The sequence below is a fragment of the Bubalus bubalis genome, chromosome 11 (genome assembly GCF_019923935.1).
Source record: "Bubalus bubalis isolate 160015118507 breed Murrah chromosome 11, NDDB_SH_1, whole genome shotgun sequence".
Lineage (NCBI taxonomy): Eukaryota > Metazoa > Chordata > Mammalia > Artiodactyla > Bovidae > Bubalus > Bubalus bubalis.
The window spans coordinates 83,528,227-83,552,427 of NC_059167.1; the positions used below are offsets into that span (position 1 = coordinate 83,528,227).

At 37.3% G+C, this 24,201-nt stretch overlaps 1 protein-coding gene across 2 annotated transcripts in view; it reads right to left on the minus strand.

Annotated features, from left to right (window-relative positions):
• ARIH1 (ariadne RBR E3 ubiquitin protein ligase 1) overlaps positions 1-24,201 on the minus strand; it is a 111,036-nt gene that overhangs the window by 9,083 nt on the left and 77,752 nt on the right. For both annotated transcript variants that reach the window (XM_025296199.3, XM_025296200.3), the window contains 8 exons: positions 17,969-18,035; positions 16,570-16,676; positions 13,793-13,835; positions 13,202-13,273; positions 10,347-10,477; positions 6,847-6,904; positions 1,224-1,484; positions 70-182 (listed from right to left, as the gene is read on the minus strand). In XM_025296199.3, the coding sequence (XP_025151984.1) occupies positions 70-182; positions 1,224-1,484; positions 6,847-6,904; positions 10,347-10,477; positions 13,202-13,273; positions 13,793-13,835; positions 16,570-16,676; positions 17,969-18,035 (852 nt within the window). The remainder of the gene's footprint in view (positions 1-69; positions 183-1,223; positions 1,485-6,846; positions 6,905-10,346; positions 10,478-13,201; positions 13,274-13,792; positions 13,836-16,569; positions 16,677-17,968; positions 18,036-24,201) is intronic.

Genomic DNA, 24,201 nt, shown 5'->3' on the forward strand with positions numbered 1-24,201 from the left:
CTTCACCACTACGGCATACCACACCATCAGTGGCAGACACTTTTGCTCAACAACTAAAAATAAACTTACCTGTACTTATCTTGTACTTTCTGCTTTATATCCTGCAGAGAGTCTTGGGAAATATCTCGTTCGAGGTAACCCGAGAGCACCTCTGTGGCATTCTCTAGATCTGCTTGGTTATTCTGCAATAGGAAGGAGAATATATAGTAAATTCTGCCTTCAAAAGAAAGCTAAGAGATAAACTATCTTAGCTACTTCCTTAATAGACTGTACTCAACACCAATTTTCACAGGTGGTCAATTGTACCTCTGAAGTCCTTCATTACTTCCACCTCTAACAACTTTTCTCTTTTTTTTCTCTTAGGAGAACTTTTTAACTATGAAAAGAACCAAAGATTTATCCATTACCTCTGGAAGAATACCAAGTATAATTTGAAAGTACTTAAGAAAATGTTTTTGGAAATCTAGCTCTGAAAACTATTATGTTAAAGCCTGAGGAACAGAAATGCATTATTCTTTATATCTAGCTAGATACCTAATCTTATCAGAAAACACTGTATGGAAGATTAAAATTTTGTTATCTGTTACTAGTATAGCTAGTTCTGTACATTTACCCATCTAAAATCCCATCTGCTAGTCACTGTTACTATCTAGCCATCTATCCACATCAATACTGCATGTATAAATTTTAAATGAGCATCTCTACTTGAAAAAACTTTACTGCTGAAAGCCCCCTTTTAGTCACTACTTCTCCACAAAAGACAAGCTCCATATTTACTTCTAATACCGTGTTATGAGTTTTACCTGAACAGACTTTTGAAAAGAACTTACGATGTTCCTGGTGTTACATAAGCATTATATATGGATTGTCTCACTTAAACATCTTAACATTTCTAGAAAAGTATTATCCCCATTCTAAAACAGAGATATAGAAGAGGTTAAATAACTTGCTTCAAGTCAACAGAGCTAAAAAGTGATGAAGTCAAGATTCAAATTCAGGACTAATTGCAGAGCCTGCACACTTAATCACTAGCTGGCTAAACCACATCAATTTGAATGTAGTTTACAGCAAGATATCTGAATTTTTTGTACCTTCCTAATAAACGATAAACTTTTGATCCACATTCAGGGGCAAAGAGTAACCTTTAAAACTCTTATCTATAAAAGATAAGTAGTCCTATGACACACAGGTGGTTTTTTTACCCACTCAGTAACTATTCCTACCTCAAAGATAATGGACTGGTTATTCTTTTTGAGGTAGAAAGCGAAGACATAAGTGTACATGAGTGTGGCACGACACTGGCAGAGGACATCAACTGCTTTCTTCAGGAACTGCACCTCAATCCAGGACATGTTGTGCTGTTGCATCTCTTCCATTTTCTGCTTCACCTGAGCATATAGTTTGTGCTCAAAGCGGAGACTCTGCATGTGGTTCATATAGCGATTACAGTAGAACAGGTACCTCTGCAGGGCTGCCCTAGATCTCTGTCCCATTAAGAAAAATTAAGGTCACATAATTATAACAAATTTATTATAGGCACACAAAACCTGATATCATATTTACTGATGAAACAGAATAGGAATTTAGGCTAAAATCAAGAACAAAGAGACATCTATTGCTACCTCTGTTACTTAATATTTTTTGACTGTCCTATAGCTGTACTTTTCAATATAGCAGCCAGCAGTCACATATGGCCATTAAAAGTAAAATTTCAGTTTCTTAGTATTGCAGTCAGTGTCTACCAAATCAGACGGTGGTATTAAGAACATTTCCATCATTATGAATATTCTACTGGATAGCTCTGTTCTGCAGTGTGCAATAAGGTGCATCAATATTATAAAGTAAAAAACAAAAGAGAGGCAACCAGACATGATATAACTCCTAATATAATGCAACAGAAACTACACAGTACATTTAACACCAGTTAAGTGTTCTGTGTTCTTTCCACATCCCTCACCAAATCGTCTGAATTTGAGTATCTAGAATTAGCCACCAGTTTCAGCAAGTTTAGGGATAGAAGAACCTAACCAGGGATTTGCAGTTGGGAAATTCAGAATAAGAAAAATGCTACAGCACAAAAATGATTTAAGTTTCCTCAACAAATAAATGGCAAAAGAAGAAGGAAAAAAAAAAGCCCCAAAACATGAAAGAACCTACAGATTATAACATCACATCCAACTTGTGGACCTATATGGATCCTCATTTGAACCAATTATAAAAGAAAGTTTATGAGATAAATGGGGACACTGGAACACATATTAACAAAATACTGCTTCAAAAATATATAATAAATATATAGCATAGTTATAAAATAACAAATATACAAATACTACTAAAGTTTTATGAAAAATCTTTTAAAGTACATGAAGTATTAAAAAATATGATGAAGTATTTAAAAATATGATACCAGGTCTAAATTTGTTTTATATTGTTTATCATACTGCAAAAATAATTCACATGGGTCTCTCAATATTATTATACTGTAGATGTTAAGGAGATACACTTTTAAAAAAGTAATCTTGGGATTTGTCCAGTGGTCAAGACTTTGAGCTCCCGCTGCAGGGGAGAATGGGTTTGATCCCTGGTCAGGGAACTAAGATTCCACAGTTCAGTTCAGTTCAGTCGCTCAGTCATGTCTGACTCTTTGCAACCCTTTGGACTGCAGCATGCCAGGCTTCACTGAAACTCCAATACTTTGGCCACCTGATGTGAAGAAGTGACTCATTGGAAAAGACCCTGATGCTGGGAAAGATCAAAGGCAGGAGGAGAAGGGGATGACAGAGCATGAGATGGTTGGATGGCATCACCAACTCAATGGACATGAGTTTGAGCAAGATTCCACAAGCAGCCAAAAATATCATTTTCTTCATATTAAATACTTGACATAACAAGATTAAAAAAAGCAATCTTGTCATAACTCTAGTACTTAATATCTAAAAAATGATTGTTGAATGTAACTACTATAGAAGGGTTTCTTACCACACACATGGATTTCTTTTCTTTAAACACCATTCTCCTCTTCCTCTCCTCATGCCTATGGCCTACAAACAGTACAGATACTAAGAGGCCTTCTGCTTGGTCTCTTGCTCAGAAACACTAACTCTGAACCACATAACTAGCCAATCACATGATCCTGTATCTTACAACATGGAAACACCTAAAAAAAGCTACACATGTCATATTATTTCAGCAGTCAGGTAGGTATTAAATCAATGCTTACACAGTGGAAAATTATGCCAATCTAAAAATACTATGAAAATTATATCTATTCATTATTAGATAAAAATAATAGTATTGCTATTAGATATGATTATACATAATAAAATTATGCCAATTGTTTCTAAAAATAGAATATGCAAAGAATAATCTACTTGGCATTTTACCTCCATACAAAGCACTAATATTTTCAAGAATTCCCAAGATGAAATGGAAAACCTAAATCATGAATTAAAATATATGTTATAGGACTTAATATGACTAAGAGTTCTCAAACAGCTTGCATCATTAAGATAATTTTAAAATTCAATATGAAAAAAACCAAAACACCCACACTACCACTGCAAATAATACCCATTTTTAAATCAAATCCCAGAATCTGGATTGAGAAATGCAATGTCCTGAAAACGCTTTGGAAAAACACACAATAACGTGACTGCTTAGAACACGGGTAGGCAATCCAGCTGCTGCCTATTTTTGTTTTCAAAGTTAACCTGAAATGCTGCCGCATCCACTCCTTTAAGTCTATGGCTGAGTCAGCAAGCGTCACAGGAGAAGGACGGAACTGAGCAACTCTAACAGGCTGGATAGTCTGCAAAGCTGAAAGCAGTTACCACCTGACCACTCACAGAAGTATACTGACTCTGGGTTAGTAGATAAGAAAATTTAGGGAATTCCCTGGCAATCCGGTGGTCAGGACTCTGCTCTGACAGCCAGGGACCCGGGTTCAATCCCTAGTTGGAAAACTAACTAACATTCCGCAAGCCGCACAGTGTGGTCACAGAAAAGAAAAAAGAAAAGAAAAAAGTACCATATATGTTCTTTCTGTACTGTGTGCCAACCTTACAGTACTTTTTTAAGAACTACAACTGCCTAAAAACAGAAAACAAACAAACGAACTACAACTGCTGAGAAGCAGGCAAGAGAGGGTGAGATGGTTGCGTAGTACCACCGACTCAACAGACATGAGTCTTAGCAAACACAGGGAATGGAATAGTGAAGGACAGGGAAGCCTTGCGCACTGCAGTCCATGGGGTCACAAAGAGTCGGACACAACTTAGCAACAACAATATAACATAAATAGAATCATGTGACAGAGATCACAGAATGCTATCTGTAGACACTGGCTTTTTCACTCAGCACGGTGCCTGTGACATCTAAATTGCTATGTGGATAAACAGTTCATTTTTTGTTATCACTCAATAATATTTCACAGTATGGATTACCATGGTTTGTTTAATCATTCACCAATTAAGTAAAGTTTTAGATGTTTTCAGTTTGGGACTATAACAAATAAAGCTGCTATGAACCACTGTTTAAAAAAAAAGAACTACAATTGACAGAAAACACTAGGCCAGAGTATGGAAGTAGAGGAAGTGAGGAAAGAATAAGCTAGGTGTGTGTGCCATGGTGTGCTCCATTCTGGGAGGTATGGCTCCTACTAAATAAACAAATACAGTCAACTCATACAAACCCCTTTCCCTGTACACTCACAGGATCAGAAGATTCTAGTTTAGTCCAATATATATATGACCTAGAAAAATAATGCAATCTAATGCCTACAATCTACACATTAAAAGGGCTAAGAAGCTATGTCCAATAATCCACCCTCCCTGCAGATCTCAGAAAGGAATGCTACCAGCACCCAAACACTTACCAGTTAAGGTCAAGGATAACCCATACACTTTCCATTGTCAGCAAATTCTGGTTAGATTTAGCTAGACTACTAAAGAACCTGCCTGCCAATGCAGAAGATGTAAGAGACCCAAATTCGATCTATGGGTCGGGAAGATCCCCTGGAGAAGGAATTGGCAACCCACTCCAGTATTCTTGCTTGGGGAACCCCATGAACAGAGGAGCCTGGCAGGCTACAGTCCATGGTTTAGCAAAGAGTTGGACACTACTGAAGCAACTTAGCACACAAAAACTAAAAGCCCACCATGGTAATTAGGAAAAATATAATGCTACATAAGAGAAAAACAGCATTTCTTTATGGATTGAAAAAAATATTATCATAATTAGAAGAAAACTTTAGGACAAAAGCAGAAAGCCAGAAAGGGAGGTGGGGGGAGCTAAGATTTAAAAACGAACCTGAAACAGAAGGAGATGCAATGACAAACTGAGCTGAATAAAAATGAAAGAGAGGAATCAATTCAAAATGGAGGGTGGGAAAGGCATCACTCTCATTGTAGAGTTTTTTATACAAAGGTTACATGGGGTGATGTTTCTCAAATTATAGTCTGAGGGAACTGGAGTAGGGGTGCCAAATGATCTCGTTTAAACAGATCATGGAAATTTTTAAATATTAAAAATCTGATAATAACCTGAAGAAAACACAAACACTCTGGACCACCTGAATAAACTTATGAGAATCAACGCTTTCAGGTCTTACATTTGTAAAATGGCTAAAAATGGCATCAAGCCATATTACTTTAACTGCACCAGAGTTGAGAATAAGTGACAGGAAATACATTAATAATAAATTCTGACCAAATCAAATTTTGATGCACTGTAGGGATGAAAAGGCAATAATTGATATATAGAAAACTGATGGGAGAACAAATTATCACGTGGTACTTATAGTAGTATAGTAATACTAAATTCAAAAATTCTGGGTCTTAGTCTGTCAACAGTAATTCAATTTCAACAAATAACTTATTTGTATAATTAGTTTTTTTGAGTTTCACTGGTTGTGGGTTTTTTCGTTTGGTTGTATATCTGCTTAAAATAGTCCAGCTGGTTTTACTTTCAACACAGTTAATATAGTAATATTATAATGAATATAATGTAAACCAACATTATAACCTGTGGGTTTTTTTCCCCCTTTAAAATGATAACAAATATTGTAAACATCTGAAATATGACAGCCTAGGTTATGTAAATATATTCTTTTGTGTTTACAGTAATTTAAATAAATTTTAAAGGAGCCTTTGAAAAGTGAAATAATAACAAACAGGTCGTGTTCTGGCTTGCATCTTGGCAAGACAAGTCATTTTAAAAGATTCTGGGAGGAGAAATGGGGAATTTCAATACAGAATGTATGAATGTAAGGGATGACTAAATTCTAGAATTCTACTATTAAGGCAGAATTACCAGCCTGAAAGGAACTCAAAGTGTTACTGAATCTAATCCACACCAAGGGTTTGAATCTCTTCTTCTATAAAAGTGGGTTATATCCTTATTCAGTAATAGGGAAATCCCTACCTCCTGAGACAGTTCATTCCAAGTTACCTAAAATCATTAGAGCTTCTTGAACAATGAAGTAATTAATTAAAGAGAAGTGAGGCTGAATATAAATAGCAGCAGTGCCATTTAACAAATACTGTCCTTTAGACTCTTTGCTGGGAAGGGAACACCTTGCTACGGAAGACTACTGAAACCTAGAGGTATGCTGTATGACTAGACTGTTTTTTTTTTTTTTTTTTTTAATGCAAACAAATCTATAAATAGGAATACTCCTAATATGTATTTTGCATAAGAGTCCCTTTCTACATGTACACAGATATACAGTATTTATTGGACTATCCTTTAACAAATCTTTCAGAATTGAACTCTTTTGCTAAATTATTCCCTAATCAACAGATAATGCACACTCCTGTTCAACCATTACCTGAAAATAAATGTACTCACCTCCTGTGCGTCTCTTGCTGCCTTTGCATCATCCTCATTATAGCGGTTACAGTTGTACCTGAAGTAAGTAAAGAGGATTCCATAAAGCCATAAATCAATGAAAAGGGAACAAATCACAGAATTTTAGCCTGGATTTAGCAATTATATAGAGCCAATATTCTCCTTTACAAAGATAAAATGAGGTGACGAAAAAAAAAAAAAAAGCCCCTAGGTGTTTGAATCCTTTCCAAGAGTGTGTCTGTTCTCTATTAGTAAAAAGCAGTTTCCCACCCCCCGAGGTAGTCCACTCATTAAGTTTACTGATAATCATTGGAAAACATTGTTATTTTTCCATTTACCAACTGTAGTTTGAACTTCTAATTCATTTTTTGAAGAAAGAGACTATCTCATCTCCTACACGGTCTGTTATTTAGCCAAATATATTCAATTTTTCCAGATTACTCACCTTGTTATCCTCACTTGTATACACCCAAGAGAACCAACTGCTGACAGACTGTTGTGTGACAAGTGCTGTGCTATATGCTTTATATGTTCTGAACAGTTTATGAGAATCCCTGAAAACTCAATATACAAAATGAGGAGCAAGGGGAAATCTGCCCAGAGAAGTCAGCTCAGAGTGGAGATGTGTACCATGATGGGCACTTGTCCTTCTTCTGATTACCTGTTTTATTTTATGGGAGCCTACATTTTGAGTACAACTGACATACACTATATTCCATCCACTTACTAAGGATTTTAACTGTACTATCACATTTAATCCCCTCAATTACCTTATGAAATATGTATCATTATCCTCACAGAGCATACGAAGAATCCAATTTTGAGAAGATAAGTAACATATTAAGATCACAAAAGAAGAGTTTCAGAGGTGGAAATTAATCTGATGCCCTTCTGCCAACTGAGACCCATGCTCTTAACTAGTGAATACATATCTTCAGAATCTTTTTAATGATGACCTTTTTAGAAGAATTTTGAATTTAATATAAATCTCGTTAAGCTGAATTTATTATTCCAGCCTGTCAAATCCTTTAAGATTAAAATGGTTTATATATTCAATATCTCCCTTTGATATAACCCCAAAATATTGTATACAAAATTTTTTATATTAATTCAAGAAAATCATCAATACAACTGAACAGAAAAGCAGTATATAGTTTATGTGAATAAAAAAGATGTGGACAAAGCCTTTCAGCAAACCTTAAAGCATTCCACTAGGAAGACACAAATCTATTACCTGTACTCCCAAACATCTCCATCTGTAGTTCACAGCCTAGGCTACAAACCTCTGTCCACAATGAAATACCTTGCTGAAATCTACCAAACATTCCATAATTCATCATCCTAACAATACCATTTGATTCTGGAATTTCACATAAGAGAAAAACTAAACAAACTAACAAACTATGGTTCATATGCAATTTGTGGAATGAGAAATTCTGAAAATTTGAATTTCACTGTCTGCTCCCAATCTTAGGTTCCTTTCTATTTTCCACAGTACTCAGAAACAACCAACAGTGGTCACTGATTTCATCTCAAAGTTTTTAAAGTAACCCAGACCACAATTCACCTGAGTCAAGAGACATTAACTGTCCCCCAGCTGGATTAATAATCCTCTCTTACCAATAATTATTCTACTCACAAATAAGCCTAAAGATGCCTCTTCTCGCTATCTACTGGTCAATGATTAACACATTTTCTCCCTAACTGATATATCCTCAAAAACTTTCCTTTTGATATTTGTTAGATATTTTTAAGCCTCAACTCACTCTGGGCTTTACTCTGTCAACATTAAGAATTTTAAGGCCAAGAAAGCAAGGAGGGCTCATCTATATTTCCAACTGAGATTACTGACAGTACTATCTGGAATGTTATTTTGAAGATTCTAAGATATTTTCAGATTTAAACAAGAAAGCACAGCAAGGATTCATCTGCAATATTAGCCACGGGAAAAGGCAAGATACAGGCAACATTTCTGATAACCCCCGGACTGGGCCATTCTTCATTCTTCTGGAGTCGTCATTTGTTTTGTATCCCTTTCATTTTTCAACCCAGTTCATTTAAAATTTGAGTTGTGATCAGAGACTTCCTTACATACACACAAAAGTCTCTTTAACACTTGTCCCCCATTCCCTCTCCTCTTCACTAAACTTGTATATATATACTCAAATGAATTTAGTTTCTGGGAACACTCTAATCCTCAGTTTGCATTCCTAAACCCCAAATATCTTTCCTTGGCTCTGACAGTAGTAAAATCACTTTTTTTTTTTCACCTAACCAATTAGTTTTTACCTAGTTTAGAATCAATTCCAGACAATCGCTCTTACTATTCCTCTAATTAATGAAATAAATGAAAATTCCAAAGAAACTAAAAGGGAAGGTTTGCCATTGTCTTAAGTTCAGATTCTCCTTGTCTTGTCTTGAGCTTGCAATTTTTCCCCTCCCACCCACTCTCTACAAAGTAGCCACAATGTCCAGATAAAGTATGGAAAACACCTAATACAGAGCATGTCATCTAAACTACAGACATAATGTTGTTACTCTCAGTACAAATACTTCTGATAACTGTCCAAACTACTTCAGGTCCCAGTCTACTTTCTCTTTTCCTATTCCCCACAATTTATGAGGGGCCACAAACTCAAACACCAACAGGAGACAAATGCAAATAACATAAACTAGTCAAAACGGCAATCTGCATTATTGTAACACCCAGAAATATTTTCACATTTACCAGGAGATGCGCTAGCTCCCATTTTTCTTGTTTTGAGAAAAATGCAACAAGACATCTTTAATCTAACTTGCATTTTCCCCGCATGCATGATAAGAAACATGCAGGCAACAAAGGTATGTATCACTACCAAATGTGCCATCGTAAGACATGCAAATGCCAATAAGCTTTGGTCTTAGGGAAAACATTAAACTGCAGTAAAGGCTCCATCTAAAAAGCAACCAACCAATTCTAGGTGATTTTTGCCAAAAAGAAATGCAGGCCTGTTCTTACGTTCTTCTGTTTCAATGAATGCTAAAACTCTGGATTGCATTGGGTAATTTTCCAGTTCTTAAAGTTTGGACAAATTTTTTTGTCTAATGGCATGCAGGATAACTAAAACACAACTGTGGACTGGGTTCTGCCAAGTGTCTTTATTGTCTAGAGAGACATATTAGACAACGCTGAGTAAGTCATGTACTATCACATTCTTCTACCTTTGTTCATGCTACTCCTTTCACCCTGAATGTTTTTCCTACCATTTTTTGAACAAATGGAACTCTTAGTCTTTCTTAAAGTTCAACTTAGTTGTTACCTGATCTGTGAAATAAACCTTATTAAAACTCTCTCTTTGGATATCTTGCATACACTTCTAATACTGATCACACCCTGTATTCATTTATCTAGTCCCAAGTTAGAGGGTGATTTTCATGAGGCAGAAACCTTATTCATAATATGCGGCAGATACATCACACAGTTATGTGAACATGTTCTTCCCTTCGTTTCCCCAACCTACCAGGCAGATCCATGTGGTTCCCAAGGGCCAAGACACACCCAGCAAAACTCTGCTTTACAGTTCTGGTTACGACAGACCATGTGATTACAACCGCCATCCTTCTCAATTGTGACATGGCATTTGGGACATTCCTATGAAGAGAAACTATAAAGTTGGTGTCAATGCTACACTGAGGAGAAGCCAGCTCTAGATTTGGTTTATTTTTAAATTGATTCTGTGATTTATTGTGATTGATACATGTAAAGCACTTAGAACAGTGTCAAACACTTAAGTACTATTGAAAATGAGTTATTATTACGGGTTTTTAAGATGCATGACAATTTAAGGATTTGTTTTAGTGGGGTTGGGGGACAAAAACATTTTAAGTACTTTTAACCATACACATAGTAATAATAATTTTATGAGAGGCTAAACATTTTGCTCCTGTAAACATACTGTTCCAGTGCTATCTGGAAATAATTATTGAATACTTCCTGTATCCCATACACTGTTCTCAGTGTTCTATATGCATTAACTCATAATCCTTATAGTGGTCTTACTCCTATTTCCATTCATCAGATGAATAAACTAAGAGAAAATTTTAAAGAAACGAATCCAAGGCTACACAAGTAGCAAACGATAGTTAGGATTCAAACCCAAGCAATTTGGCCTTAAGAGTCAGGCAAGCAAAACTGATCATTCTTTTTGTGGCTACTGAATTTCCCAACTTTCTTCTGCCAAATACCCTTGTTAAAATCTTTTCATTGTGGTTCCTTTACAACAGTGCTGCAGAGATTACATCCCCTTGCTCAAGTCTGTATCATTTTCTTGGTTGCTAATGAGCCAAAGTCATTACCCTTGTGGGCACATCTAATGTTCTTCCTCTTGAAAAATTTAGAGGATGAAACTTACTCATTATTTTTAATAAAACTATGAATAAGATGTAAAGGTTGGATTTTTGCTGTATGTTTTTGTGTTGATGTCTATTACTCCCATAATGGGAGGAAAGTATCACCCAACATAATATTTGTACAATTCAGCTAAAGTGAATAGATTTTACTGTCCACAAACTATAGTATTTCAAAAGAGGTCAATACCATCAGATTTTTGAAGTTACTCACATAAAAAATACTATCATCTTCCCAAAGAAGCAAATTTCAGGCCTAAAATATGTTTCATTTTTTATTTCTTGGCTATATTAACTAAACAGTATTGATTTCTTAATATAACAACAACCTGCAAATCTAAGGTGCTAGTAACAAAAATAAGCTTCTGAAATGTCTCCAGAGGGAAAAACCCTCAGTTTCATCTCAAAACTTCCAACTGATAAATCTATTATTACAAATTGTCATTCTTACTTAATAATCTACCCTCTAAACAAAGTCAAGCATATTCAAACCTATACTCCCTATTTTAAATATCTTGGGGATTTAGAGTATGTAGGGATTTTTCCAGATGCAGGAGAGGGGTAGTTTATAATCAACCTACTTAGGGAAAATACAACTGCTCTATTCTAAATACTAATCTGACAGCATATTTAAGAATCTAGGACGTTAATGAACATTTCTGGTGGAGAAATCTTTAATTTTTGAAGAAGAATGCTTAAATAACAGAAAAAAAATTTTTTTAATAAAAAAGCAACCACTTTCTGATATAACAGTAAGGTTTTCTTAAGTGCCGTAAGGTATGTTTATCATGCTGGTTTCAGAGACATAGAAATGCTAATTTCAAAACTACATTCCCCAAAGATGTGGTTATTTCTTTTATGCAACAGGACTGTTTTATTGCCAATGCTTTCTGGGAGACAGAAATGTACACGTTTTAATCTTTTAGGGTAGAGCCGGTATCAGTGTTATAGAATCACGTGCTGACTGTCATTTAAGCAATCCTTATTCTTATCATTATCCCATGACTGAGTGATGGAAGACTGCAAAGTTATAACTAACTCTGGTCAAACAACTCAATATTCTTCAAAGCATCATCATCATATGTGAAAGACAACAATAAAAATAAACAGCCCATGAATAACACTATTAGTCACCACTCAAAGCCACTTCCTATTCAGATAGGACATAAGATTGGATGTTTATACAATTTCCTACAAAAAATTGGCTGGGTACACAGTTTGGATTCAAATGCTTACCACTTAGGGACAGAAAAGAAGGGTGTTCAAGTTTATTTGCATTTGTAAGACATTCCTCTAGGGTTTAAGATGTGGTTTATGTCATAAAGATACTGAACTTTGAAACTAGTATCACGACCAATGAATTCAATAAATAAACCCCCCAAAACCAAGGATATTCATGTTATCCTTAAGCTTCCATTTCTCAGGAATCAAGTCTTTTAGTAAATCATATTTTGAAGTTTAACATGTTAAAAACGTTAAATTTGTTAAGCCCAGTTCAGTTACATAATAAAGTTACTCATTTACTCTGACTCAATACTGCCCTAAAGAATAACTCCTTAAAAGTTAAACCCTGGAGATTTTAAGGGGCAGAAATATAGCCTAGTTTAAAAAAAAAAAGGCTAGATGCAGTAAACTCTATATTGGTATACTAGAAGGCAGCCAAGAATTTACATGAAAAGGTATTATCAAACCCCAGGGTAGAAAACTGATTAAGCAACCACTACTTTTCTGATGGAAGAAAACTAAAGCAGAGTACTACACATACTACAGTCGAGTACTCAATAAAACAAACTCAAACAGTAAAACAAGGGAAAATTATTAATAGGCAATCATTCTGAAAACAAAAAGCAAACTAATCAAATGAAAGGGAAAACAAGGCCCTTTAGAAGGTAAACTTACTGCTTCTGAAGTTGATACACCTGTTCTTATCAGTTTCAATACCAAGGGTTTACTGAAGGAAGATACCAACCTTTGTGTTGGCTGCAATCCAATTAGAGGTTTCACTGTCATCATCACACTTTTTAATCCACTTCTTCAACCACTGTTTGAAAACAAGAACTGTTAGAGCACAACAGAAGACTTAAGGATAGCAAATTACATCAACATAATATAGTCAAGCTTAAATGTAAAAGCCAAAGGATAGGATTGTCACTGGATTTACTTTTAAACCAAGAAATCCTGTGATTCTCATTTACAGTCCAGGTACATTAAAAAAAAAGAAAAAATCAACCAAAGGAGGACTTTCTCTGGCTGCAGGGAAGTGAGGAACCTAGAATTCAACAAGCAGCCCAGCTGCAAGGTGTGTCCTTCCCCTGAGCTAATTATACAGCTTTCCAAGGGAAGGACCTTAACCCTCATTATCCTCATAATCAGGAGATAACTTTATTCCTAAGCAATGTTCCCTGAATATTTGCAAAAATCACCTGAAATAAAAAGGACAAAATACCATGTTCCAACTACTAATGAATAAATAACAAAATGTGGGCTGTGACTTAAAGTCATCAAGTCTTAGAAGTACTCTACTACCTTATTTAAAAATGAAAATGCCAGGCAAACTCACCTTACATTTAACAGGGTCATGCCAATTTTCTCCACAGTTAAAGCTGTTAAGTGACACAAGAGTTAAAAGAATTAAGTCCTACCTACTGTGAGTAAACAAACAAACAACTTCACGCTTTACAGTACCTCAGTACTTTCACCAGTTTCTAGTGACTGGCAAATACAAGGAAAGGAACCATGTCTATTTTACTCTGAAGTACTTTACTTAGCCTGTAGTACTAGGGCCAGCACATACTGAGTATTTGTGTGTGAAATGAAGAAATGACCTGAAGGATGAAGACATCTTATCATCAAAATTACAGAATAAATGACTATCTAAATAAGCTACCAAACTGTTGTGTGCTGTGTGCTTAGGCACTTAGTCGTGTCCGACTCTTTGTGACTCCATGGACTGTAGCCCACCAGGCTCCTCTGTCCATGGGGATTCTTCAGGCTAGAATACTGGAGTGGGTTGCCATGCCCTTCTCCAGACCAAACTGTTAAGACAGTACAATCAGTTTAGAGCTGTATTTTCTGATAGTTTTTAACATGTGTAATTCCTTGCTGCAACCACTGTCTAACTGAACTGAAATGAAATCATGTTCAAAATCTGAACTTACAATGCTTCATAGAAAGTGAAAGTGAAGTCGCTCAGTCGCGTCCGACTCTGCGACCTCATGGACTGTAGCCTACCAGGCTTCTCCGTCCAGGGAATTCTCCAGGCAAGAATACTGGAGTGGGTTACCATTTCCTTCTCCAGGGGATATTCCCGACCCAGGGATCAAACCCAGGTCTCCCGCATTGGAGGCAGATGCTTTAACCTCTGAGCCACCAGAGAAGCCCTTGCCTGGTGGGGTTTCCTATAAAGAATGCTTCATAGGCATATATTAAATATTTAACATTCCAAATGAAGAGTTAGTCTGACTTTGTATGGTAATTCTATACTTTAGTACTAATGCACAGTAAGCAATATGTGGGAAACAAGTCACATATTTTTGCAAGATAAAAACAAATGAACCTCAGCCTAGTAAAGTGTACCAAACAAGGTATAAAACAAAAGATGATGACTACATATTCTGCTACATTAACTGCTATAGTAACTGCTAATTCCTTTCTGCTTTCTAGGAGCATGGTTTAAAAAGTATAAATTAAGAATAAATACTCCCTCGTGGTTCAGATGGTAAAGAGTCTGCCTGCAATGCTGGAGACCCTGGTTCTATCCCTGAATCAGCAAGATCCTCTGGAGAAGGAAATGGCAACCCCCCCTCCAGTATTCTTGCCTTAAAATTCCATAGACAGAGGAGCATGGCAGGCTAAAGTACATGGGGTGGCAAAGAATCAGACACAACTGAGTGACTAACACTACTACTAAGAATAAAAACAAATGCTTGTGAAAAAAATAACCGTGGAATGGCTGATTAATTAATCAAGTACTTTGGGAATGCCAAAAATCCTTTGCAAATTAGAAGAATAAAGTGCTGTCAGTTTAAATGAAGCCAGGATAATGGTTACTTCAAGACGACGGGGAATGGAATAGAGAAAGGAACATCAAGAAGCTTCAAATATATCTTTCATGTTTTATTTCTTGACAAAAACAAACTGATTTTCATTAAGGTCGGTTGTAACTTTATAAGTGTTTAAGTACTGCTGTTATTCTCTATACTAAATCTGTATTTGAAATACTTCATACACAAAATATATTCGAAAGCAGGGAAGGAATCAGACTCCACACTATGTCTACAGAGTAAATTCTGAAATGATAATGTATAACCTTTACCAAAATAGCATGTACTTTACACAAACTTAATCTCTGTGAGTTTTACCTATTCTTTTGGGAAATATTTAGTATTAATGATGCTAAGACTAAATCTATTGCTGTTTGGAGGAAAAAAAGAATGATACAGAGCAATCTCCCTAGAGGGCCAGTGGTTAGGACTCCATCCTCTCACTGCCAAGGGCCTGGGTTCAAACCCTGGTCAGGGAACTACAATCCCACAAAATGCGTACCCATGACCAAAACAGAAACAAACAACAAAAAAAGAATGATATGGAAAACCAATAAATGTGTATTTGCTACCTATAGAGCCCCTTGGCTTGAACAGCTTCTCATTTCTAAAAGATCCATAAAGGAATGGTCTCTAATGTGTGGTAATGGAAATTCCCTGCTAAGTTGAACCTAGAATTCAAAGGCTATGCTACTTCAAGAATCCAGGTTACCAAGAAAGCTGGGGCCAGAAGCCCCAGAGAAAACTCTTAGTTAAAAAAGATTTAATCAACAACTAAAAGATTTAATCAACATCTAATCAACCAAGTTTTAGCTTTCCAAATTTATCTACATATTTTTAGGACCAAGATTAAACTCATCAGAACAAAGGAAATTAAAAACACCTAACTCTGTATTTCCTAAGAGATAATCTGAAAACAAATCATGAGCCATAAGGAAACAAAAAACAATGTGACAAAATAAGCTGTTAATCAGAAATGAGAACTAAGTTCTTGTCCCAGATCTTTAGGTTTGCTCCTATGTATGTGCCAATGGAGGATACAAGGAAAAGTGATTATAACTGCACTTTTTTTTCCCATAAGAAAATAAATCCAAAACTTACTGCAACATAGAAAGAGGAAAAATTATCTTAAGATTCGAGACTTTTTAAGCTAAGTTTTATTTTAAAGAAATATATGCTATTTAAAATCAGTTACCACCAACCTACCTGAGGTAAAGAAAATTTTCTATTTCACTACCAAAAATAAATAGAAAAGCTATGTGTACTACTCCGATTTAGGAAATCACCTGCTTACCAAAACTGGCGCCCACATTTGCAGCGAACAGGTTTAGCATCAGGATATTGAACTTTAACAACGTGGTGGCAGTCTGGGGCAGGACACCACTTTAACAGTCGATTGCACTGAAATACAAGTTAGAAAATTAAAAAATGACAGCAAATTAAATCATGATGCAAGATTTCCCAGCACACCATGCAATTATGTATACTACTTCCTCACTATCATAAAGTGTGGATGATGTCACAAGCATATAAAACCCTGCTATCAATAGTCTTTTACAGCAATGCTTCTGGATGTACTGTTTTTCTAAGATTATAGATCACTTGAATACCTGGAATTATAAACTATCTCCTGTTCTATCTTCAAAATCCCACTGAGAAACTTTAAAATAAATAATCACCATTATGTGATCATTAACACACATCAATTTGTGTATGGTTCTATTTCAGGGCAATTTTATAAGATGCAAAAAAATAAGATAATGCTTCTACTCAGGGAAGGAGTTCATATGCTATATGAAACAAGCTAAAGAATACACATGGAATTCCTCTCTTTGGCCATAAAAAGTTCTTCTAAAAACAAAAACCAGTTCCTAAGCCACAGCAATGGTTGCATTTTAGTTCTTCAAAAGAAATATAACTTTTGCTATATTTTTATTATGGGACAAAACATTGCTCAAGGAACATTCCATGAGAATTCAAGTTTATTGACCATTTTTAAAAATGTGTAATTCTTTAAAACTGCTATTTCTAGAAGACCTTCAGTTTAACTGCTAATAAAAATTAAAATTACTTTCTAGAAGTGAAATACCAAGTTACACTCATGCTCTTACACAGGGGCTGGCAAACTTCTTTCAAATGGAGCCCGATAGTAGATATATTTGGCTTCATGGGCCATTCTTTAGCAACTACTCAACTCTGCCACTGCAGCACAAAAGCAGTCACAGACTACATGGGCGTGTTCAAATAAACCTTTATTTACAAAAAGCAGGCTGGCCGTGGTTTGACAATTTCTTTTCTGTTAAGCCATACTTGATACAACAAACAAAAACCACTAAACAATTCATTTTTAACCAAGTTTACTCGTAATGCAAGGAAGGTAAAACAAGCAGAGATATAGCAGGGCCAATGTATCATACATGATGAAACATGACATCACTAAGAATCAGCTACAGTTCTCTGCTAAGGATAAAGACTATAAAAATAATTTTATCAAAGCTTAAGATCTATGAAAAGACATCTATTTATTGATTTGTCAGATTCTTTTGAGAATAAAGGTATTTTGGTATGCTTCATAAAAAGACAATAACTGAAGTTATCATAAAGGTGTTTCTTATGTAAGACAAACTGAGTACTTCTATTAATAAACAGAATCTCTTTTATTTAAAGAATGAAAACTTATGAGAATCACTTACCTCTACAAAGCTATTTGTTATTAAATGCTGATACTTTAATTTAACTTTTGAATCTGTGATCAGGCGCCTGAAAGTGAGAATAAAAATAGTTTATTAGGAGGTGTTCAGCTAAGGGTATTTTCCACATTCATAAAATAAAATTTCAATGCTCTGGTATGAAACTGCCTTAAACTGAAAGTACTAAAATATATATAAACTGTCAACATATATAACTCTAGGAATCAAAACAATAATCTCAAAGTTTCTATAATTTTATTTTGGTAGACGTTCCCCCCCTGGTTCTTATACTCTAAATATTCCATTTTTACCCAATTGGTATTTGTGTTGTAGTCTAATGACTTACCAACTATCACCAAATTTGGGCCCCTTTCAGAGTCTTCTGACTCTCATATCTTGCCTTATTCTTGCCCACCTTTCCTAAGATCTCCTCCCCTAAAATCAGTGTGTGAAATAAAACAATCTTGACAGGAATGTTCAGAGATCGATATAGATTTTGCCACATATAATTCTGATAGCCTCCTTCTTCTGAAATCTTCTGGTAATTTATTAGAAATGCTTACTAATTGCAATCTGGCTTTCCTTATTCACCTAGAATACTGTAATTCACAAGAATTTCTTAAACTCACAGGAACTCATGAAGTGAAGAAACTTCAAGTTTAATTTTCACTAGTTAAACACGCCGGTGGGTATTATAGGAAAACGGTATTAAAGCAGAGAAAGTAACCACCAAAGAAGCTATTAAGAACAGTACCAAAAAAATGTAAAGTCCAATATCATCTTGAGTTTCTTATACCTCTCACTTCTCTTATCACACTGCCCTTACAAAAGATCCCCACCCAGTCCTGTGCACTCCTCAGTGTACTCCTCTCGCATCCGTATTCTTTCAAAATAGTAAGCACCACCCTTCCTCAGGGCTTCCCTGGTGGCTGAGACAGTAAAGAAACTGCCTGCAATGCAGGAGACCTCAGTTTGATCCCTGGGTTGGGAAGATCCCATGGAGGAGGGCATGGCAACGCACTTCAGTATTCTTGACTGGAGAATCCCCATGGACAGAGGAGCCTGGCTGGCTACAGTCCAGGGGGTTGCAAAGAGACAGACACAGCAACTACTAAGCACAGCACACCGGAGGTCAGGGGAGGCAGCAGAGAAGAGCAACCCCATGTCCAAGGAGCGGCGGCTGCACTGGCATAGGAGGGCCGAGAGGAGCTACTCCATGTCCAAGGTCAGGAGGGGCAGCCGTGAGGAGGGACCCCTCGTCCAAGGTAAGGAGCAGTGGCTGCGCTTTGCTGGAGCAGCTGTGAAGAGATATCCCACGTCCAAGGTAAGATAAACCCCAGTAAAACAGCAGGTGTTACGAGAGGGGATCAGAGGGCAGACACACTGAAAGCATAATCACAGAAAACTAGCCAATCTGATCACACAGACCACAGCCTTGTCTAACTCAATGAAACTAAGCCATGCGGTGCAGGGCCACCAAAGACGGGAGGGTCATGGGGGAGAGGTCTGACAGAATATGGTCCACTGGAGAAGGGAATGGCAAGCCACTTCAGCATTCTTGCCTTGAGAACCCCATGAATAGTATGAAAAGGCAAAATGATAGGATACTGAAAGGGGAACTCCCCAGGTCGGCAGGTGCCCAATATGCTACTGGAGATCAGTGGAGAAATAACTCCAGAAAGAATGAAGGGATGGAGCCAAAGCAAAAACAATACCCAGTTGTGGACATGACTGGTGATAGAAGCAAGGTCCGATGCTGTAAAGAGCAATATTACATAGGAACCTGGAATGTCAAGTCCATGAATCAAGGCAAATTGGAAGTGGTCAAACAGGAGATGGCAAGAGTGAACGTCGACATTCTAGGAATCGGTGAACTAAAATGGACTGGAATGGGTGAATTAAACTCAGATGACCGTTATATCTATTACTGTGGGCAGGAATCCCTTAGAAGAAATGGAGTAGCCATCATGGTCAACAAAAGAGTCCGAAATGTAGTACTTGGATACAGTCTCAAAAACGAAAGATTGATCTCTCTTTGTATCCAAGGCAAACCATTCAATATCACGGTAATCCAAGCCTATGCCCCAACCAGTAATGCTGAAGAAGCTGAAATTGAAGGGTTCTATGAAGACCGACAAGACCTTTTAGAACTAACACGCTAAAAAGATGTCCTTTTCATTATAGGGGACTGGAATGCAAAAGTAGGAAGTCAAGAAACACCTGGAGTAACAGGCAAATTTGGCCTTGGAATACGGAATGAAGCAAGGCAAAGGCTAACAGAGTTTTGCGAAGAGAACACACTGGTCATAATAAACACCCTCTTCAAACAACACAAGAGAAGACTCTCTTCTTTGCAGCAAAAGATGGAGAAGCTCTATACAGTCAGCAAAAACAAGACTGGGAGCTCACTGTGGCTCAGATCATGAGCTCCTTATTGCCAAATTCAGACTTAAATTGAAGAAAGTGGAGAAAACCACTAGACCATTCAAACCACTAGACCGAAATCAAATCCCTTATGATTATATAGTGGAAGTGAGAAATATATCTAGTGGAAGGGACTAGATCTGATAGACAGAGTGCCTGATGAACTTTGGGCGGAGGTCCGTGACATTGTACAGGAGACAGGGATCAAGACCATCCCCATGGAAAAGAAATGCAAAAAAGCAAAATGGCTGTCTAGGGAGGCCTTACAAATAGCTGTGAAAAGAAGAGAAGCAAAAAGCAAAGGAGAAAGGGAAAGATATGAGCATCTGAATGCAGAGTTCCAAGAATAGCAAGGAGAGATAAGAAAGCCTTCAATGCAAAGAAGTAGAGGAAAACAACAGAATGGGAAAGACTAGGGATCTCTTCAAGAAAATCAGATACCAAAGGAACATTTCATGCAAAGATGGGCTCGATAAAGGACAGAAATGGTATGGACCTAACAGAAGCAGAAGATATTAAGAAGAGGTGGCAAGAATACACAGAAGAACTGTACAAAAAAGATCTTCACGACCAAGATAAGCATGATGGTGTGATCACTCACCTAGAGCCAGACATCCTGGAATGTGAAGTCAAGTGGGCCTTAGAAAGCATCACTACGAACAAAGCTAGTGGAGGTGATGGAATTCCAGTTGAGCTATTTCAAATCCTGAAAGATGATGCTGTGAAAGTGCTGCACTCATATGCCAGCAAATTTGGAAAACTCAGCAGTGGCCACAGGACTGGAAAAGGTCAGTTTTCATTCCAATCCCAAAGAAAGGCAATGCCAAAGAATGCGCAAACTACCGCACAATTGCGCTCATCTCACACGTTAGTCAAGTAATGCTCAAAATTCTCCAAGCCAGGCTTCAGCAATACGTGAACCGTGAAATTCCACATGTTCAAGCTGGTTTTAGAAACGGCAGAGGAACCAGAGATCAAATTGCCAACATCCGCCGGATCATGGAATAAGCAAGAGAGTTCCAGAAAAACATCTATTTCTGCTTTATTGACTATGCCAAAGCCTTTGACTGTGTGGATTACAATAAACTGTGGAAAATTCTGAAAGAGATGGGAATACCAGACCACCTGATCTGCCTCTTGAGAAACCTATATGCAGGTCAGGAAGCAACAGTTAGAACTGGACATGGAACAACAGACTGGTTCCAAATAGGAAAAGGAGTACGTCAAAGCTGTATACTGTCACCCTGCTTATTTAACTTATATGCAGAGTACATCATGAGAAATGCTGGGCTGGAAGAAGCACAAGCTGGAATCAAGATTGCCGGGAGAAATATTAATAACCTCGGATATGCACATGACACCACCCTTACGGCAGAAAGTGAAGAAGAACTAAAGAGCCTCTTGATGAAAGTGAAAGAGGAGAGTGAAAAAGTTGGCTCAAAACTCAAAATTCAGAAAACGAAGATCATGGCATCTGGTCCCAACACTTCACGGCAAATAGATGGGAAAACAGTAGAAACAGTGCCAGACTTTATTTTTTGGGGCTCCAAAATCACTGCAGATGGTGATTGCAGCCTTGTAATTAAAAGACGCTTACTCCTTGGAAGGAAAGTTATGACCAACCTAGACAGCATATTCAAAAGCAGAGACATTACTTTGCCAACAAAGGTCCATCTAAGTCAAGGCTATGGTTTTTCCAGTGGTCATGTATGGATGTAAGAGTTGGACTGTGAAGAAAGCTGAGTGCCAAAGAATTGATGCCTTTGAACTGTGGTGTTGGAGAAGACTCTTGAGAGTCCCCTTGGACTGCAAGGAGATCCAACCAGTCCATCCTAAAGGAGATCAGTCCTGGGTGTTCATTGGAAGGACTGATGCTGAAGCTGAAACTCCAGTACTTTGGCCACCTCATGCGAAGAGTTGACTCATTGGAAAAGACTCTGATGCTGGGAAGGATTGGGGGCAGGAGGAGAAGGGGACGACAGAGGATGAGATGGCTGGATGGCATCACCGACTCGATGGACATGAGTTTGAACTCCGAGAGTTGGTAATGGACAGGGAGGCCTGGCGTGCTGTGATTCATGGGGTCGCAAAGAGTCGGACACGACTGAGCAACTGAACTGAACTGAACTGAAGCACAGCACACCCTCCCTCAAAGGCTTCTGCTTGGGGCTACCTCCCTTGGAAAGCAAACAAAAGATTATCCTAGTGGGGCTCTGAAGTGGGACAGCCTAGGTTAGAATACTGGCTTCTCAACTTACGAAGTAAGGGTAAGTTCTTTGACTTCCACTCCATTTTAGTTGCTAAGTCATGTCCAACCCTTTGATACCCCATGGACTATAGCCTGCCAGGCTCCTCTGACCATGGGATTATCCAGGCAAGAATACTGGAGTGGGCTCCCATTTTCTTCTCCAGAGGATCTTCCCAACCCAGGGATCGAATCCGAATCTCCTGCTTGACAGGTGGACTTTTACCCCTGAGCTACCTGGGAAGCCCATTTTTCAGTTTACTAATCTATAAAATGGATAGCAGAAATAGAGCTGGGAGACTAGCATAGTGCCTGGCAAATAGTAAGCACTCAATAAATATTAGATGAAGCTGAATTCGTCACCATCATTATTATTTCACTCAGTTAAGATGTACTGTTACTCACTCAAGGAGGCCCTTCCTGACAATTCATACCAGTCTAGATGTAGATCACTCCCCTTCAGTTCTCATGGCAAATTATACACTTCTTTACAGAATGTGTCATAATTTTCATCAGCCAGCTATCAGATAATCATTCTTTAATATCTGCCTCCCTAATTCCCTATTCTCAACCAAACAATAAGCTCCATGAAAGGATCTCTTATGTCCAATACACTGCCTGGCCTGTGGAAAGTATTTAGTAAGTACTTTTCAAATGAGTAAACCTTCAGATTTTGCACATGTTGAAACTGAGGGATAAAAATAATTAGTGCACAAGGCTGTTTCTCAAAAAGCCAAACACAAAATTACCATATGACTCAACAATTAATTCCACTCCAAGGTATATACATTCAAGAGAATTAAAAACAGGTGTTCAATAAAAACCTTGCACACAAATATTCAAATAGTAACAAAGATTTCTACAAAAAGCAAAAATAACTCAAATGTCTAAGAACTCATGGAGAAATAAAATATGGAATATCCGTATAATCGAACATTAGTTAGCCATAAAAAGGAATGATGTCCTTATACAAGCTACAGCATGAATGAACTTTGAACACATTATGTTAAGTGAAGGAAGCCATTCACAAAAGGTCATATACTGTATGACTCCATTTAAATGAAATGTCCAGAGTAAGCAAATCCATGCAGACAGCAAAGGTGAGTGGTTGTCAGAGTCTAGGGAAAGGAGGGAGTCAAGAGTAACTGTTTAGTGGATATGGGATTTCTTTTGGGGGTGATGAAAATGTTCTGGAATTAGATAGTGGTGATGGTTACACAACATCACATAAGTATTCAAAAAGCCACAGAACTGCGTACTTCAGTTAAAAAGGTGAATGTTATGTTATGAGAAGTTTACATCATTTAAAAACCAATGGGACGTCCCCAGTGGTCCAGTGGCTAAGACTCCGTGTTTCCAATGGAGGTGACATAGGTTTGACTCCTGGTTAGGGAACTAGACCCCACGTGCTGCAACTAAGACCCAGCACAGCCAAATAACTAAATAAATATTTTTTAAAAAATGAAAAAATAATTAAGGGGCTTCCCTGGTGGTCCAGTGGTTAAGAATCAGCCTTCAACACAGGGGACGATCCCTGGTAAGGGAACTAAGATCTCACATGCCATGG